General features: G+C 41.8%; 1 protein-coding gene across 1 annotated transcript in view; it reads left to right on the forward strand.

Annotated features, from left to right (window-relative positions):
- The window catches only part of LOC103179715 (laminin, alpha 3), a 150,117-nt gene that overhangs the window by 51,184 nt on the left and 79,874 nt on the right, over nt 1-19,059 (forward strand). The window contains 9 exon segments of the mRNA XM_042331692.1: nt 3,170-3,226; nt 4,212-4,352; nt 6,723-6,860; nt 8,029-8,163; nt 9,011-9,148; nt 10,196-10,248; nt 12,381-12,480; nt 13,015-13,067; nt 13,433-13,538. Coding sequence (XP_042187626.1) covers nt 3,170-3,226; nt 4,212-4,352; nt 6,723-6,860; nt 8,029-8,163; nt 9,011-9,148; nt 10,196-10,248; nt 12,381-12,480; nt 13,015-13,067; nt 13,433-13,538 — 921 coding nt within the window.

Consider the following 19,059-nt stretch of genomic DNA (forward strand, 5'->3'; position numbering starts at 1 on the left):
AATTCCTGGAGGATAGTTCTCCATCTACTTGTGAGGAGGGCCAGGTTGTGGGGGGAGGGGAACGAGGGAAGAGGAGTAATCCATTGCACTGTTGATCTGAATAATAATAATAAATAATAATAATCCTTGCATTTGATATAGCGCCTCAACACATTGTTGAGACGACGCAAAGAGCTTCACAGAATATATTGTAAAATAGATTGACTGTGCGTTTAGTGGGCGAAACGTGGCAGTCAATTTCGCACAGCAGTGTCCCACAAACAATCGTGGATTGAGTAGTGTTTTTTAGGGAATATTACTCTTGGAGGTGTGTGGAGTAAGGAAACTCACCCCGCACAGGAATCAAACCCGGATCCTTTCACTTGCGAGGCGAGTGCACAAACCAATACACTATAGGACTCCAAATGAATGCTCATTTCACTGATGCTCAAATCAGTGTCATAATAGAGGGAAGTTGAAATGCAAACACCAGTTACAAATAGAAAAAAAGAATCAACAGAGTCTTTTCAGTGACACTGAGAGATCTGATCAAAAGACATAAGGTATGGTTCACTGCCTGAATAATTGAATGCTTTGTGCATTGGTGTAATGCGGTTGGTTTACCTATTTAACCCCTCTTCCCCCATGTGGCCGGGTCTCAATCTGTGAAATGTCACAAAGCACTTCACGTAAACCCTGGATAAACTGTAACCTCCAACAGTTTCATATGATAATAACAATAATAATAGTCCTTGCCTTTGATACAGTGTCTTGTTACGTTGTTGAGACATCTCAAAGTGCTTTATAGGGTATACTGTAAAGTAAATTGACTGTATATTTTGTGGGCAAAATTATCCGATTATTCGATTACTGCACCCGATTATTATTACCTCTGTAACCATACCAATCCAGTCACTCTCTTAACTGGGTGAACACCAGCCTGCTTCATATCCCTGCCATATCCGCCCCTCCGTTATTTGGGAGCTTTCAACCATTCTGCCCCGCTTTCTGGAACTCCATGTTTCCGACTCACCTTCTCCCTCCTCGCTTTCAAAGCCTCATCAAGACTTACCTCTTTGACTGTAAATTCAGTCATGTTTCCAACTGTCTTCAGCTCAGAATTTACTGCGATGTCCCACAGACAGTCATGAAGTGTGTGACCAATTTTATCTGGGTGATTGTTGGCCAGGACACCGGGATAAACTCCCTGCTCTTTTTGAATAGTACCACGGGTTCTTTAACATGTGCCTGAACAGGCGTAGACAGAACATCAGTTTAATGTCTCATCCGAAGAACAACAACTCTGACAATGCAGCACATCTCCATCACTGCCCTGGAGTGTCAGCCTGGACTATATGCGTTCAAAGTCCCGAAGTGGGGCTTGAACCCACAATCTTCTGACTCAGAGTGCTACCATCTGAAGCTTTAGGTTGACACCTAAATAGGAAGAGCAGGGGGTAGTTGGCTGAAAATGCATTCAAAGAGAGAGGTTTTTAGACTGGTTTTGAAAGGTGAGTGTGAGGAGGCGGGGCGGAGGGAGTGGAGGGGGTGGGGGGTGAGTTCAACAGAGCTGGGGAAAAGCAGGTAAAAGCTTCCTCTTTGATGGTGGGGCAGAGCAGGCAGGGGGACATAAAGCAAAGCAAGCCAGAGTTGGCAGAGTGGGGGCAAGTGTTTGGTGGAGGGAGTGATCTACAGTGGTGAATACCTACCGGCTTGTTCATTTGGGATTTGGTTAATTTTCTGTTTGGATGGTACACTTGGAAAAGTAGAAATGCGTGTCAATGTATAAGACTTAATCTATTGACTGCACGTGCCCCTATGCTATCCAGATGTAGGATTTGGAAAGAGTTCAAGATTGAACAACGATTTCTTGTTTTGTTCCTCTTTTTGGCAGAGATATGATGCGTTTCAACATCTTTCTTCAATCGACCATACTCTTAAAACTGGCACACTGCACTAAGTCACACACAGCCTCCTTACACAAGGAGAGTACGTGGCTTTACTTCACCAGTCTACATTTATCCTTACATTTTTGACAACAAAAAAACATTGATTTGTAGGGCGACCTTTCACCTCGGGAGGACACCTCAAAGTGCTTCAAATACTGTGTGTATTTTGTGGGCAAATTTTATAGACCTGTTGCTTTGAAATGATTAGAAATATGGAGAATCTAGTCCTAAGGGAGAAAATAAAAAATCAGTTTAATGATTCACAAGATTGATTTGAATCAATAAGCCCCTTTGTCCCATCTTATATCATCCTCCCAGCACAGCATCAAACTGTTTTTTAAATGAGTCCCAGCGTGCTGGCCTCAACCACCCTTCCTGGCAATACTGTTCCCAGTTGTTAATTACCTTCTGAGTAAAGAAAATATTCCTGGCATCTGTGCTGAAATTGCCCTGACCTTTGCAACTTGGATACAGCCAAAAGTCTTCCTGGAAAAGTGTTATCCCACAGCTATGCTGGGGATGTATTGTAAATACCAACTAATGGTAAATGAGACTTCCTCTGTGAAAGTGGTAAGCGGATGTGTCTCTACCCTATTCATACGTTTATTAAAAGCCGTGGGTGTAATTTTCAAAGGAATTGCTGATTACAGTCAATCCCAATGTGTTGTTTTGTAAGTTAACCTAATTCTTAGAATTAATTCCTGATTGATTTTACTTCCTATCCTGTTTACATTGCAGATTTGGCTTCAATCTTTCAGGGCACACAATCAGATGTTATCTTGTGATCCAAGCTCATGTTTTTGAAAGCAGTTTTCCTTTGTGCAAGTTCCTGATATTATAATGGGGAATTTAGTGTTCGATTTCCTACTGAAAATCCTCAGAACTAAAAGCATATTTAGTTTTACAATAAAATAATCATGATAATCCTTGCATCTGATCGAGCACCTTTTCACGTCCAGAGAATGTCTCACAGCATATACTGTAAAGTGTAGTGACTATTTACTTGCAAGCGAACATGGCAGCAAAATCCCACAAACAGCCATTATCTCAATGACCAATTTTTATCTGGGGGATTTTTGGCCAGGACATCAAGAGAAGCTTTATTTTTTTAATATTTATTTTAAGCACTGTGACACATTCTTTTGCGTGAAAGGCAGGTTACTTATTTAAAAGGAGTGTGATAGTCCACTTTGGAGATTAATTTTGCCATTCGTAATAGTACTTCATCACTGCTTTTCCAGGTTTTCCCGTTTCCCCCTCCGAAAGTCCAGAAGACCCATCAGCTGGTCAAATTGAAAGTAAGTGTTTATAGTTTACATATAACTGAGCTGAACCTACATGCTCAGTGTGCCCTGCTGTTTAGTGTTTCTACATTAGGAAGCGACCTCTCCCCAGAATTTGTTAATGCTCAACCTGCAAAATCGCCCCAAAAACTTAATATTTGCTCTTGGGGAAAAGTGCCTCCTTTGAATAAATATTAAACAAAAATAGTGGAAGCCTCTCAAGCGCTTACAATTTACAAAACAAAAAAAAAGCCCTCGTTTCAAAAACAAAATGGCAGACAACTGGATCTGAAAAGGAAGAAATCACTTACTGGGGGTGGGGTGGGTGTGGGGGCCACCACTGTCATTTTAATAATAATAATAATAATAATCCTTGCATTTGATATAGTGCTTCATCACGTTTTCGAGACGTCTCAAAGCGCTTCACAGAATATACTGTAAAGTGAATTGACTGTTTATTTTGTGGACAAATGGCACTTTAAGACAGTCTTGAAAAACTGAAAATTGGGAAAATATACTGGGAACATCATGGATTGAGTGACCAAATTATTATTATTATTGTTGTAATATTTAGATTATTTCCAGCGTTGTTTAACTGTCCACTTCACCAAACACAATATCTTGTGTCATATAAAGTACCATTATTTATTATTTCACATACCCCACAATCCCATCATCCTATGAAATTGGATTGCGGAAGTAAACGCAGAGTAATACTCGCAGACACACAAAGCCCCCATGTTCAGGTTGCAAAGGGGCAATTTCAGAACCAGCATTTTTTACCAGGGGATAAATTAACAACTTAATTGTTAATTAAGGTCTGGCAAGATGTGATAAGGCGCAATATCAAATGCAAACATTATTATTGCTATTATTTCACTACAAAAAATCACAATGTTGTTGGAGTACGGAGGAACCGTTGGAATAAATTAAGTCGGGGGCACTCACTGATGTAAACTGTTTAGTTTAGTGCCAGAATACTGACCTTTATCTCTTACAGATTGTAAATGTAACATTGAGGGAACAGTGGAAAACACTTGCCTTGTGGATCCTTACACACAACGCTGTGCCTGCAAGCCTCATTACACCGGTGCCTCCTGTGAGGACTGCGCCCCAGGATACTTTGGAGATTATTGTCAACGTAAGTGGTACATAGATTCATAGAATGTTACGGCACAGAAGGAGGCCATTCGGCCCATCGAGTCTGTGCCGGCTCTTTGACAGAGCAAGTCACTTTCACTAACCCCAATCACCAGCTTTCTCCCCATAACCCTGCAAACCCGTCTTCCCCAGATACCTATCCAGTTCTCTCTTAAAAGCTGTTATCGAATCGAACTTCACTACCCTTTCAGGCAGATCATTCCAAATTTGAACAACTCGCTGAGTGAAAAACATTCTTCTAACCTCCCCTCTGCTTCTTTTGGTAGATATCTTAAGACTGTGACCACGGGTCACAGACACACCTACCAGCGGAAACAGCTTTTCCTTATCTAGCCTGTCGAAACCTTTCATGATCTTGAAGACCTCTATCAGGTCCCCGCGTAACCTTCTCTGCTCTAATGGGAAAAGTCCTAACTTCTCCAGTCTGTCCTCATACCTAAGGTTTCCCATTCCTGGTATCATTCTCCTGAATCTCCTCTGCACCCTTTCCAGTGCCTTAATGTCTTTCCTGAAGTAAGGTGCCCAGAACTGGACGCAGTACTCCAGCTGAGGCCTAACCAGTGTTTTGTATAGATTAACCAAAACCTCCCTACTCTTATACTCTATGCCCCTACTAATAAAGCTCAGTACACCAAATGCCTTTTTTACTGCCTTATCTACCTGCCCCGCTACCTTTAATGATTCGCTTACTTGAACACCCAGATCTCTCTGTATATTCACCCCCCTCAAGATTGAGCTACCAAGTCTATATTGCCTCCTATCATTTTTCCTACCTAAGTGTATCACCTCACACTTATCCACATTGAAATCCATCTGCCACATGTCAGCCCATTCCACCATTCTGTGTATGTCTGCTTGCAGTTGGTTACAGTCCTCCTCACTATTTACTACCCTACCTAACTTTGTATCATCTGCAAACTTGGAAATAGTGCTCTCTATGCCCAAGTCCAGATCATTAATATATATTAGAAAGAGCAGTGGTCCCAATACCGATCCCTGGGGACACCGCTGCACACTTCCTTCCATTTCGAGAAACACCCATTAACCATCACCCTCTGCTTTTTGTTACTCAGCCAGTTCTTACTCCAAACTGCCACTGTCCCCTTAATACCGTGGGCTTCTAATTTTTTTATTAATCTCTTATGCGGTACTGTGTCAAAAGCCTTTTTGAAATCCATGTAAATAACGTCCACCACATCAACCCTCGCAGTCACTTCTTCAAAAAATTCTATTAGATTTGTTAGGCAAGATTTGCCTTTAACAAATCCATGTTGGCTGTCTCTAATTACCTCATGTTCCTCTTAAGTAGAGATTTATTCTGTCCCGGATTATGGTCTCCAGTAGTTTTCCTATTACCGAAGTTAGGCTGACTGGCCTGTAATTTCCGGGTTTGTCTTTCTGCCCCTTTTTGTAGAGGGGGTAACATTAGCCACTCTCCAGTCTCTTGGCACCACTCCTGTGTCCAATGAAGATTGAAATATAATGGCCAAAGCCTCCGCTATTTGAACCCGTATCTCCCACAGCAACCTTGGGTGAAACCAATCTGGTCCTGGAGACTTATCAATTTTGAGCCCAGTCAATCTTTTCAGAACTCCCTCTCTGTCTATAGTAATCTGATCTATTTCCTCTACCCTCTCATCCAATATTTGGGGCATCCATTTCCGTTGTGAAGACAGATGCAAAGTACTTGTTCAGTACATCAGCCATGTCCTCTGCCTCCACAACAAGATTGCCGTCATTATCTTTGATTGGCCCCACCCTATCTTTAACTAACCTTTTTTCCTTTATGTGCTTGTAAAATATTTTAGGATTCCCCTTTATGTTATCCGCTAACCTCTTCTCATGCGATCTTTTAGCCTGTCTTATCACTCTTTTAAGATCACTCCTGCATTCTCTATAAAGCGCTTTGCTATCCTCAGTATCTTGCGTCTTCCAATTGTCGTACGCCGTCTTCTTTTTCATCCTAGACAGAATATCCCTGGTCATCCAGGCCGGCTTGGTTGTCGGACATTTCCCTTTTGTGGGAATATATCTATTTAGACCTTGAGCTATCACATGAGAAGAAAGTTTCAGTTCGCAGAGCCAGTATGCTTGTATCCCCCTGGCTCTACCAGAAAACACTCCTCCTCACCCCACCGCCCCCCCACCACAGCTCCGACCCCCAGCCAGAATTGTCAATCACTTTGAGAAAATCCTCCCGATGTGAAAGGCGCTGTATAAGTGAATTGTATCGTAAAACCAATGGAAATGATCACGGGGAGCCTGGGATCTTGGATCCTCTACTGCCCATTAGTCATTTCATAAAATTTCCTCTGTGTGTGCACCACTTTAATTCTCTTCTGTATCTCAGAATGCTATTGCTACGGCCCTGGTGTGGCTCATCAAGCGTGCAACACAAAAACAGGACAGTGCACATGTCGGAGAGGATTCCAAGGCTACAATTGTGAAGGCTGTTCACCGGGGTTCTTTAATTACCCGTTCTGTCAGCGTAAGTACTTTTTGCTATTTTTGCCAGTAGGAAAAGCCACGTGTACTTACCTTTTTTTCAGACACGTGGCACACATTTCTGACACCATCTGACATGCTTAAGAGCGTCCAAAAGAAATTCAGAATTCCCTGCAGTTGTGAAAAACAAAGGCTTCTGATGCCATCCATTCTCTTCACAAAGACTACTGCATGTTCCTGAATCCTTCGCTCGCTTCCACCATTGGCGGCTGTGCTTTCAGTCCCAATATGCCCTAAACCTCTGGAACTCCCTGCCTCAATCTCACCGCCTTGCCCACTCTTTGCCCATCTTCAAATCTGAGGACTTGCCTCTTCAACAGTATCTATGTTCACTTCCTCTGTCCTATGTTCCTCTGGGTGAGGGAGAAGGTGAGGGTTGTAGGTGAGGGAAATCGGAAAGGTTGAGTATAAACAGCACGGAGTACCGACAGTGATGACTCAGGGCAGAGACTGTGGCTGTGCCACCCAGAGTTTGGTGGCTCACGATGTGGTCAGTGTCACTCAGGCCATCATTCACTCCCGTATCATCAATGCTGAGACATCGCATTGTTTCAATAACAACTGCACAGAAGATCAGGCAGTGGAAAAGTACGATTCTGTAACCTTGTCCGCTGGGTGTCAGCCTGGCTCAATTGGTAGCGCTCTTGCCTCTGAGTCAGAAGGCTGTGAGTTCAAGCCGTAAGTCGGCACTTTGAATTCACAATCTAGGCTGACACCCCGATGTGGTTCTGGCAAGTGCTGCTTTGTTGGTGGTGCTGTCCTTTGGATGAGACGTTAAACCGAGGTCCTGTCTGCCTGTTCAGGTGGACTTTATTGATCTCCATGAAAAGAGGAGGGAGTTTTTTCTGGCATCCTGGCCAACAATCCCCCAAATAAAATAATTTGTCATTCACTTCCATAGCTGTTCGTGGGACATCACTGTGCATATATGGGTTGCTGTGTTCGCTCATCAAACACAGTCACTACACTTTACAGTATACCTGGGAAGTACTTTTGGGATGTCATCCCGACATGGAAGGCACTATACCGAATGCAATCATCATTATTATAATTACATAGACAGTTACGTCTTTTAGTTAGTGCTGAATACAATACAGGCTTTGGTCAAACACAGTATCACGTTCACTGTGTCAATTGTTGATTATTTCCAGCTTGTTCCTGTGACGGTGTGGGATCATTTGGCTTCACATGTAACCATGCAGGACAGTGTCAGTGTCAGCCCAATTTCATGGGTCCAGGATGCAGGCAGTGCGCTCATGGACACTACGGGTACCCTGTTTGTTTGTGTAAGTCCTGAACATGTTTTTGTGCTATATAAATGGAATTTGTTGTTGTTGTTGCCTCCGCCTTGGGACGTCCTCCCAATGTGAAAGGCACTATACAAATGTAATCTTGTTGTTGTTGTTGTTGCCTCAGTGTATTGTTACTCCTACTTCCCCTGCCCATCCTCCTCTCTGCCAACTCCTTCCTGCTCCATGTCCCTGTTCGCTCCAGCATTGCCGAGCGAGCTTTCAGCTAATTTGCCCCCCATTTTCTGGAGCTGTCTCCCACGACTGTTTGTGGGACACTCCTGTGCTCCACTGGCTGCTGAGTTTGCCCACAAAATATACAGTCAAAGGTACACTAACACTGGTAACCAGGGCGGGTTTGACCCCAATGCTGGGGCCACAATATTTGTCTGGCGTTCACCTTGAAAGCCCTCAGAAAGTCTTACTCAACCCAACTTTTGTGACCTCATAAAACTCAACCACCCTGTCTGCTCCCTCTGCTCAGCTGGTACCTGCCTGCTCCACATGCCCCGCCCTGCCCATTCCACCATCGCTAGTCAGGCTTTTAGCCTTTGTAGACACACCATCTAGAACTCCATCCGGAAACCCTCCTCATCGCCCCCTCCCTTGCCTCCTTCAAGCCCCGTTTCAAGACCTTCCTCTTCAACTGCGCCTTCAGTCATCTTCCCACCACCACCCCGCTCGCCCTCCACCCCTCTTACGCCATCCTGCAGCTTGGGTGCAAACCCTTGACTGTTCAGTGCCTTGGGATGTCCTCCAGATGTGAAAGGCGCTGTTTAAATGCAAGTCGTTGTTGTTGTTCAATCATTTCACCGCCTGTTTCCTTTCGCTTTGTTATTTGAAGCCTGTGATTGCTCGACCGATGGCTCTTATGAGTCTACGTGTGACCAGAGCACTGGAAAGTGTAAATGCCTGACCGGTGTCACAGGGAGACGCTGTGATACTTGTGTTTCGGGAACATATAACTTCCCCCGTTGTCAAGGTAACTATTCTTATCACTGTGTCAACCTGACTTAGATGATAGTACTCGTCTCTTGAGGCGAAAGGTTGTGGTTACAGCCTCAAATTGTGCCTTTAAGCTCACATAGTCTACACTGACTTTATGCTGAACTTCCCCCAGTTTCCTGGCCAACAATCTCTCAGTTAAAATTGGTCTTTCACTCCCGCTGTTGGTGGGATATTGCCGTGCTCACAATTGGCTGCTGCATTCCACCTACAAAATTCACAGTCACTACACTTTACACTGTATCCTCTTGAGTACTCCACTTTCAGACTCCCTCCTGATGTGAAAAGCCCTATATCAAATGTAAGGGCTAGGATTTTTTTTATCACTGACTTCTTTACAGACTGCCACAATATCGCAACTTAATAAAGTGCCATCATTTTCATAAACATAACATTTACCATTGGGACTTTTCCAGTCATTGTAGCAGTTCCGAATATAAAGTGTATGCCATGCCCACCCAATCCACGGATGCCTTTTTACCTACAGAGTCAGATTGTCATAATATTTTACAATGTCCTGAGGTAATATGTAACTCACGGACACATTGTTGATCAGAGTAAGCGTTGAATACGTTAATGTTCAGTCCTCGTATAACCCCGAGTCTGCTTCACTCAAACTCAGGACAGCATTCTTTATTCCATCGGGGTGACAACTGCCATTTCTTATCCCAGTCCCTGTGAATACCCCCCCCCCCCCCACCCCATTCCCCATTAGAGTTGAATCCAAATCAATTTTGGGCACCCCACAACCACTAGGAACTGTAGAGGGTAGGAGGTGGGGTGGGGGGAATGTAAGGGGTAGGAGGGGGAGTAGGAGGTAGGATTGGGAGGAGTGTGAGGGGTAGGAGATGGAGTGGGGAGAATGGGATTGTTCAGTTGCTTAGTAAGAAGATTGTAACATCATGATGGAATTGAGTTGGATGTGAGCGTCTTACTGAAATGCTTCCAGGTGAATAGAACAAACGTTTTGAAAGAACAAACTTATCAAAAGACTAACATTGCTGCTTTCTGGTGTCCTTTTCAGTTACAGACTGTCATGCGGCAGGTACAGCGAGACACAGCCCCTCATCTCATTCTGTAAGTCTTCAATAATTCTTCTGGTCACCTTTTAAATCAATTCCGCCTTTAGTTGAATTAGTTAATTTTTAGTTGAATTTGTGGGGTCCTGTAGCAAGCGAGACACCTGGGTTCAATTCCAGGCAGGGTGAAACCTTGGGCAAGTTTCCTTACTCCACACACCTAATAATAATCCCTCCAAAACAAAACAATAATAAATTGGTCATTTTCAATCCATGACTGTTTGTCGGACACTGCTGTGCGCAATTGGCTGCCGCGTTTTGCCCACAAATATACGGTCAATTCACTTTACAGTCTATTCTCTGAAGCGCTTTGAGACGTCGAGAAGACGTAAAAAGCGCTATATCAAATGCAAGGATTATTATTATTATTAAATTGTGTTTATTACCAATAGTATGTTTCCATGTGCTGGAGACTAACGCGGTTTTAGTATCAGGTACTGGATTCGGGGAATTTCTGTCTGATCCATGCTGTTTATAGTGACTTGGCTCACGTCCAGATGGCAGAGGCGAAACCATTAAAAATCCACTGCTGTTTTTGAATGCACTTTTTCTGTTAATGAAATACTAAGATCAAGCAGACTCCAGCCTGCCAAGATAACTGCTCACATATAAAATGGGGGCAGGGCGGGCTTACAACACAATACAAAGATACAATTGTTTGGGTCTTCTGTTAATGTGCTATTTATACATGGTACAGACACCGAGATGTGGAACAGGTTGCCAGGCCAGCGTGCACACAGCCAAACGTGTATTGCATGCACAAACATTAACCTGTGAAGATGGATCGCAAGAGTCCTGTAGCTCAGTGGTTAGAGCACTCGCTTTGCAAATGAGAGACCTGAGTTCAATTCCAGGCAGAGCGAAACCTTGGGCAAGTTTCCTTACTCCACACAGAGCCTAATAATAATCCCTCCAAAACAAAAAACAATAATAAATTGGTCATTTTCAATCCATATGACTGTTTGTGGGACATTGCTGTGCGCAATTGGCTGCTGCGTTCGCCCACAAATATACAGTTAATTCACTTTACAGTGTGTTCTGTGAAGCGCTTTGGGACGTCCTCCCGACGTGAAAAGCGCTATATCAAATGCAAGGATTATTATTATTAAGAAATGACTTTTGCGGAGCTTATTTTGCTCTGCATTTTGCACCAGCTCAAGTGAAATGCCAGGCTCTCTGTCCTTAAATTCAGCCACAGAACTTAGCAATTTAATTCAACAGGGAATATGAAGTATATTTGTTACCAGTCAAACAAAAACGTAGACGAGACCTGATTCATTTAGGACTCTTAAATCTTGAGAACCATCTCAGAGGGAACCATGCAGATGTGTGTAATATTTTAAATGGGATTGAAAAAGTTAACTCACAACTTTTAAGATGCATCGTGACAGCAGAACAAAAGGACATGGGTTTAGAGTTGCAAAGGGCAATTTCAGTAAGTAACGTAACATGTAGGAGCAGGAATAGGCCATTCGGCCCTTTGAGCCTGCCCCACCATTCAATCATGGTTGATCCTCCAGCTAACACCATAATACAGACACCGAGATGTGGAACAGGTTGCCAGGAAGAGGGGTTAAGGTCTCATTTTAAATGGATTCATTTTAAAAAAAAGCTTCATGCTGTGATGGGGGAACAATAGGATAGATATTCTCTGGGGATGAAATCAGGTGGGCTGAAAGGTGCTTTCCTCATCCAAACCGATGTTGTGATTTTGTGAACTCCACAATTCTGAACTGTGAGGAGGTAATAATATGTTAAGAGTTAAATGCTTTGAGACAGCCTCCTGAAGTGAAAGGTGATGTATAAATGTAAATTGTTTCAAGATGTAAAACTGTTTTGCCAGTTATTTCAAGGCAGTAGCTGCAGTGAATGTAATGTAGCAATATTTGTTAAACAAAAATTGGTCACTCAATCCACCACTGTTTGTGGGATACTGCTGTGCGCAACTGGCTGCCACATTTCGCTCACAAAATATACAGTCAATCCACATTGCAGTGTATTCCGTGAAGCACTTTCAGACGTCTCAATGACTTGATAAGGCACGATATCAAATGCAAGAATTATTATTAAGTGCATTCAAGCTGTCTGGGAAATGTCATTGTTATTGAGTTTACTTTCCTATTAAATTAGGGTTCGTGCGAGTGCCTGGCTAATGTTGAGGGTCCCAAATGTGACAAGTGCAAAGCACTTTACTGGAGACTAGCTGAGGAGAATCCTGACGGATGTATTGGTAAGCAATTACTGTCTTTTTTACCTTGTTAAAGGTGGCTGTATGTTTTTTTTGAGAGCTCTTCAGTGCCTGAAGAATTAGACAGGCTTGCGGGATATTGATGGTGTAAATGCAAGGATCATCATTATAATTAAACAATGCAAATAATTAAATTCTGTCTTGTAAATATCAACTTTGAATCTTCGGTTGAGCTCCACCCATATCTTTCTCATTTATTGAATTAACAAAATCCAATCCGCCTGCTCATTTTATATCCCAGGGGTAATAATCCCTTCAAAAACAACAATAATATAATAATTTGGTACTCAATCCATGACTGTTTGTGGGACACTTCTGTGTGCAATTGGCTATCACGTTTTGCCCACAAAATATAGTCAATTCACTTTATAGTACATTCTGTGAAGTGCTTTGAGACGTCTCAAGGATATGATAAGCCGCTATATCAAATGCAAGGATTATTATTATTATAGAGATGAAGGGGGGCTACATCAAATGCAGGGATTAGTTTTATTATTGATTCTCATCTCTTTGCAGAGTGTCAGTGTGTCGTGAAGGGTACGACCAGCGGGATTGGAATTTGCGATCAGGTGAGTGGACAGGAGAACCTGCAGTCTTAAAAAGTTTGGGACAGTAAACACCAGTTTGCAAGTTTTATTTAATTTTTTAAACTACAGCAAAAACGGAAGGAGAGTTTAGGAGATTTTTTTTTGCACTCAGAGAGTTGTTGAGATGTGAAATGCCCTGCCAAGTAAGGGGGAAGAGATAGAGTCCATTGTAGGTTTCAAGAGGTGTATATTGAAGGATAGAGGCTTGATGGGGAACGGGGACAGAGGCAGAGCGTTGAGATTGAATGAACACCCTGCTCTGAGAGCCAGCGCAGACTTGATGAGCCGAATGGCCTCCTTATGCCCTATAAAGTGCTACGATTCTAACCTCGACGTTGATGTTTCAGGACAGTGGCATGTGTCACTGTAAGCCCAACGTGTGTGGCGAGCCCTGCGATGCGTGTAAGAAGGGATACTATGCCTTAGAAGAGAGGAACTACTTTGGTTGTCAAGGTGAGTGAAACAGCAGTGGGAAAAGGCTGAAGACATCGCAACGCTTCACATTGTGGTATAACACGGCCTTACACTGTGAGGCAATTCTGGAAACACTGTTGTCTCCCTGACAGCATGGCTGAGATTGACCACAAACCTTGTGAAGCTTGGGGGTAAGAATCCCTCCGAAAAATCTAATAATAATTTGGTCATTCAATCCACAACTGTTTGTGTGGTGCGCAATTGACTGCCATGATTTGGCCACACAATATACAGTCAATTCACTTTACAGTATATTGCGTGAAGCGCTTTGAGATGTCTCAATGACATGAAAAGGCGCCACATCAAATGCAAGGATTATTATTATTATTATTACTTCCCCCTCCACTGTCGAACCCAGGATGTAGTCGCTATAACTAGGATTAAATGAACACTTACAAACAGAGTTAGCTCAGAAATATTGTTTATTTAATACTTGTAGCAAGGAGAGGGAAAGCGAGAGGCAATACAATAGCACGTCTCTCAGAAGAGTCGGTACTCTCCCTCTACCAATGGGGCAGTCTCATTAGTTTATATACATGATTATTTGCGATCACCTCATGCTTAACTCGTGTCTCAAACACTTCTTGCTGTTGATTGACAAGCATTCAATCATCACAAGCTTGATTATACATTTGCAGACAGTACAAGGACACTGGTTCTGCTCTAATTATCTACACTGTTGCTCAAAAACAACTCTAATCTTAACATTGTCGAGACACTCTGTACTTCACGTGATTTAGTCCCTTTACATTTCCACACTCCTCCCTTTTATCCTTACTTAGGATAACTCAATTTCTTGTCTTGTCTCACTTCTTCCTGGCTCTAAAAACGCAAGCTTCTTTGCAGTGCTCTTGGTACATTGGTTACAACAGGTTATAAGTATTTTAATAAGTACATACAAAACAATAATGATGAAATTATTTCGAGTGAGTACATTACTCCGGTCTTAATCCATCCTTCTACTCCGTCATTTAGACCCGTAAATCAACTGAACAAACCCCAGCCTTGATAGTTATTAATGATTCCTGCAGCGTTTTTCCCTGTTTTATTAATTTGGTCAGTATAATTAGAAATTTGCCCCAAAAAATCATCAATTGTCATACAACATTCTGGTCCAATTAACTTACACACTCCTCCCGTAAATGAAAGCACAAAATCTAAAGCCATACGATTTTGTAATGTCATAGCCCTAATTTCTTTCATTTCCTTATGAACCAATGCGAGTGCTGCAGATGTGGCATTAGCAAGTTGCGAAACATTGGCAGCCAATTCTTCAATCTGATCTAAGGCACACATCATTCCGGTATTGGTTATAGCGCACCGAAGAACCAAGTCCATGTAGACTGATGATGCGTGTAGAACGGATCAATTGATCGGCGCGTTCGAAGGCCCATCTCAGTAGACATTTGTTTAGCCAATCGGATCATCGGTAAATAATGCCCTAAAGCACAGAGACCCTGAAAGTCAGCAGGTAAGTAATCGTAAATTGTATCATTATAGATCCATTTAAAACTCTGTAGTGCTGAGGGAATAGCACATTTTTGGGCAATCGATTATGTACAAAAGGTTTATTGTTACACGTAATATGTGTTGGCTGTGATTTAATCGGAGAACATTGAGTCCCATTTTCATCAATTCCCAACAGTTTCATCATACCACAAAGCTCACAGTGTGTCAAAGGTATAGTCATCATAGGGAATCCCATGTATACTGACCGAGGAGATATTCCACAAACATAGTGATGTGAGTTATCTTTATGATCCACAAACGCCGAAACCATTTGAATAAACGTATTGTAAATTTTGAAGGGCTTAGGAGAAGATGAATCGGGTAGACTGGGAGAGTGAAAAGTAAATTTGATTGGAAACAAATTGGCATCTGTGATTTGCATATTGGTAAGTTTCGAATTATTAACCGCAGAGGGATAACCACTAGGAAATCCATCGCTGCTAGAGTCGCCGCTTTCCAGAGAATCATTATTATTGTATATAATAAATTCATCAGCACCAATTTTGTTTGGACGGCAAAGGGGTTGATTAGTACAGTTAAATATAGCATGACAATAACAAAATTTAAAAGGATATACTAGTATACAAGTAATAGATCTATTACAATTGTTAGATAAAAGGGAATAACATTCAGTTAAATTGCTACACATAACGACGGAGTTGTTAACTGGCGTAAAAATGCTATAACTTGAGGTGATCATACAATTAGTAGTGTTTGAGTAAGTACCGAGAGAGATCTAACTACGAAAGAAAAGAAAATAATACACATTAATAAACACCAAATACGCGTCAACTGTGAAAGCACTAATTGGAGGAAACAGAAGATGAACTGGAACTGCGGCTGCGACCTGACTCTTGACTCACGTCGCTCTGCTCGCTGTCTGAGTCTGTTTCTTCCTTGTCCTTCAGCTTCGGCATGTCTACATCCTGCACCAGCGCTTTTTTGCAGTGTGAGGCATGTACCCATGTTAATTTTTCTTGTACTTTCACTGCAGTAAAGGTTGTGGGTAATATTTGATAAGGTCCTTCCCAACGGGGAGAAAGTCCACCTTTACGTTTGAACACCTTCACATATACAAAATCTCCTGGCACAAAAGAGTGACAAGCTTCAGTTGCAGCCAGTTGTTGGAGCTCTTGTATCTGTTTAGAGAAATCTGCATAAACATTTGGTGAGTGCAATACAATACGTAAGCATAGCATCTTCCATATGATGAACATCATAATCAACCTTTTCTGGGTCATCGAACATCATTGGCATACTGCAGCCGAAAACTATTTCACGTGGAGATAATTTAAGAGTTTGAGAGGTATGTGCCCGCATTTGCATGAGAGCAATAGGTAATACTTGTGGCCACTTAAGACCTGTTTCAGTAGTTAATTTTGCTAATTTTAATTTCAAAGTGCCGTTTGCTCTTTCCACGACTCCTGCTGATTGCAGATGATATGAGCAGTGAAATCGCTGATCAATTTTTAATACTTGCAGACTTCCTTTACCACAATGAAGTGTGGACCATTATCACTTGACAATCGGAGAGGTACGCCAAACCTCGGAATGATTTCTTTAAACAAGTATACGGCCACAGTGGTAGCATCATTGTGCCTGCAAGGGAAAGCTTCAATCCATTTAGAGAACATATCAACAACTACGAGAATATATTCAAGTCCCATTTCTTTGGGTAACTGAATAAAATCCATCTTTGAAACATACATCGGTACCATACTTGTATCATCTGATAATGCCGTTGATTTAGCTATCGCATCAGCCAGCCTGTTCGCTTGAGAGACTGCGTCTATGCCAGTGGTGTGTGCATTACACTTCACCACTGCTAATCTTGATGGCAAAAGAATAGCTTTTAGTAAATTAAAAGTATGCTTCCCATTTTTAATAGGCGATCCGGTAGAGGTGAGGAATCCTCTTTCTTCCCATAATCTGCCAAAATCATGACATACTACAAAAGCATATCTAGAGTCTGTATAAACATTTAAGGTTTTCCCTTCTGATAAAACACACGTTCATGTTAATGCAAATATTTCTGCTATTTGCGCAGATGTATTAGTTGGTAACGTATTATTTTCTACGATCTCAAACTGTGTACATGTAGCATAGGACGAGCATGGACTCAGATCGCTGGATTCAAAGTCCAGAGTGCTAACCATTACACGGACTTTTATATTTAGTGATGATTCCTTGTTCAAGTAAACTTTTAATTACGTCCCGTATTCCTGCTTCAGCCTCTGGTTTTAGAGGGTACTGAGGACGGTAAGACATTGCCTTCTCAGGGTGAACTGTAATCTTGTACAGTTTGGCTGTTAGAATTTTATCTACATCGTTAGGATGTCTATAATTTGTCTGGTATTTCATTCAGACATTGTGGCATTACTATGTTGGGTGTTACTAAATTATTTAATTCAAATCTTGATGCTGGCTTTACCGATTCAAATTTTATACGATTACAATCCATTTCTAGGTTGTACTTTAGTCCTTCACAAAGGGAAATATATGGTAAGTTTTTGTTAATTAATACCATATTTCCTAGCTCTTTAGCACCAAATCCCTTTGCTACTTGTAATGTCAAATGTGGCACACTGTTCTGTACAAGAAAATATTCCTGTTCTGCTGTAGGTAAGGTTATTGCGGCTGCAATTCCCTTCTTTCCTACGTAAATATATTTAGTTTTAAATGCAGTAGTAGTGTTAAGGTTTAATTTTAATTTGTATACTGTCTCATGAGTCACCGAGGTAAAATCGCAAAGAGCAGTACAATGCAAACTCGTTTTCCACGGTGTCAATTGTAAATCTTTCAAAGATTGTATGAACTGCGGGTAAGCTTGTTTTCTTACTATACTCTCCAATTCTTCGGTAATTTGTTTCGATTCACTTAAATTATTTGTAAATGAGTAGTAGTCTGGTGGTGGAGCGGGCGCTGGGACTGATCCTGTCTGCTCTGTTATTGAACCTGAGTTTGCCGGGTATGCGGACGGATCAGGGGACGGGGCGCTTGGAGTGGGAACAACAACAGTTGAGGGATATTGACAAGGATATCCTATTGCTTGGCAAGCCTCCTCATCATCCTTTCTTTTCTCTTCATCCTCTGCTTTACTCTCTTTACCTTCTTTACTTTCTCTATGTTGCATTTGCAACGGTAACTTCTCGGCATTCCCTCCAAATTCCTCCAGATGCTGAGAAGCATTCCCTTGCTTACTTTTCTTTACACTTTCCTCGTGCCTGCGCTCACTTTCAGTTACCCAGTCATTAAATGCGGACATGTGTGCCTGCATATCGTGCCTACATCTACACTTGCCAAAACAACCTCCCTTCAACAATTCTTTTGTTTCAAGTTTAAGTTTTAAATACCGCAGTCTGTCTCGGTTAAACGAGCCATCGGCTGACCAACAGTGTATGTTCCCTTTTGTCCATTTCTCCCATATCGTAAGGTACTGTATAGTCTCTTGTCCATAATTATTTAACATGAAGGCACAGGGCATTCCCTTAGGACAGACCTCCAATTTGGATGAGTTCTGACCCATTTTGTTAGTACTTATTACAAGTTTTTTTTTAAAAAAGTGCATAAACAAAAATCGAAACAATAATACACAAATTTTGTATCTTGTACTTTAAATGGCCTTGAATCTTTTATTTTCTTATACTTTATTTTCTTATACTTTAAATGGCCTTAAACCTTTTATTTTATTATTCTTTATATTTTCATACGGGCCTCGAACCCTGGTGTATCCAATTACCTTAACATTAAATTTTCATACGGGCCTCGAACCCTGGTTAATCCAATTACCTTCAGCGTACACTTTTCTGGCCAGTTCGTTTCCTAGAACAGACTACAATTTAGACACTAGATGGAAGTGCCATCAACATGATAAGGAGCCACATCAAATGCAAGGATTATTATTATTATTACTTCCCCCTCCACCTCCAGCCCAGAGAGACTGAGACCAATATCAGCACTGTCACTCAGCTCCTACCAGCAACCTCAACAC

The sequence above is a fragment of the Callorhinchus milii genome, unplaced genomic scaffold (genome assembly GCF_018977255.1).
Source record: "Callorhinchus milii isolate IMCB2004 unplaced genomic scaffold, IMCB_Cmil_1.0 Scaffold2, whole genome shotgun sequence".
In the NCBI taxonomy this organism is placed as follows: domain Eukaryota; kingdom Metazoa; phylum Chordata; class Chondrichthyes; order Chimaeriformes; family Callorhinchidae; genus Callorhinchus; species Callorhinchus milii.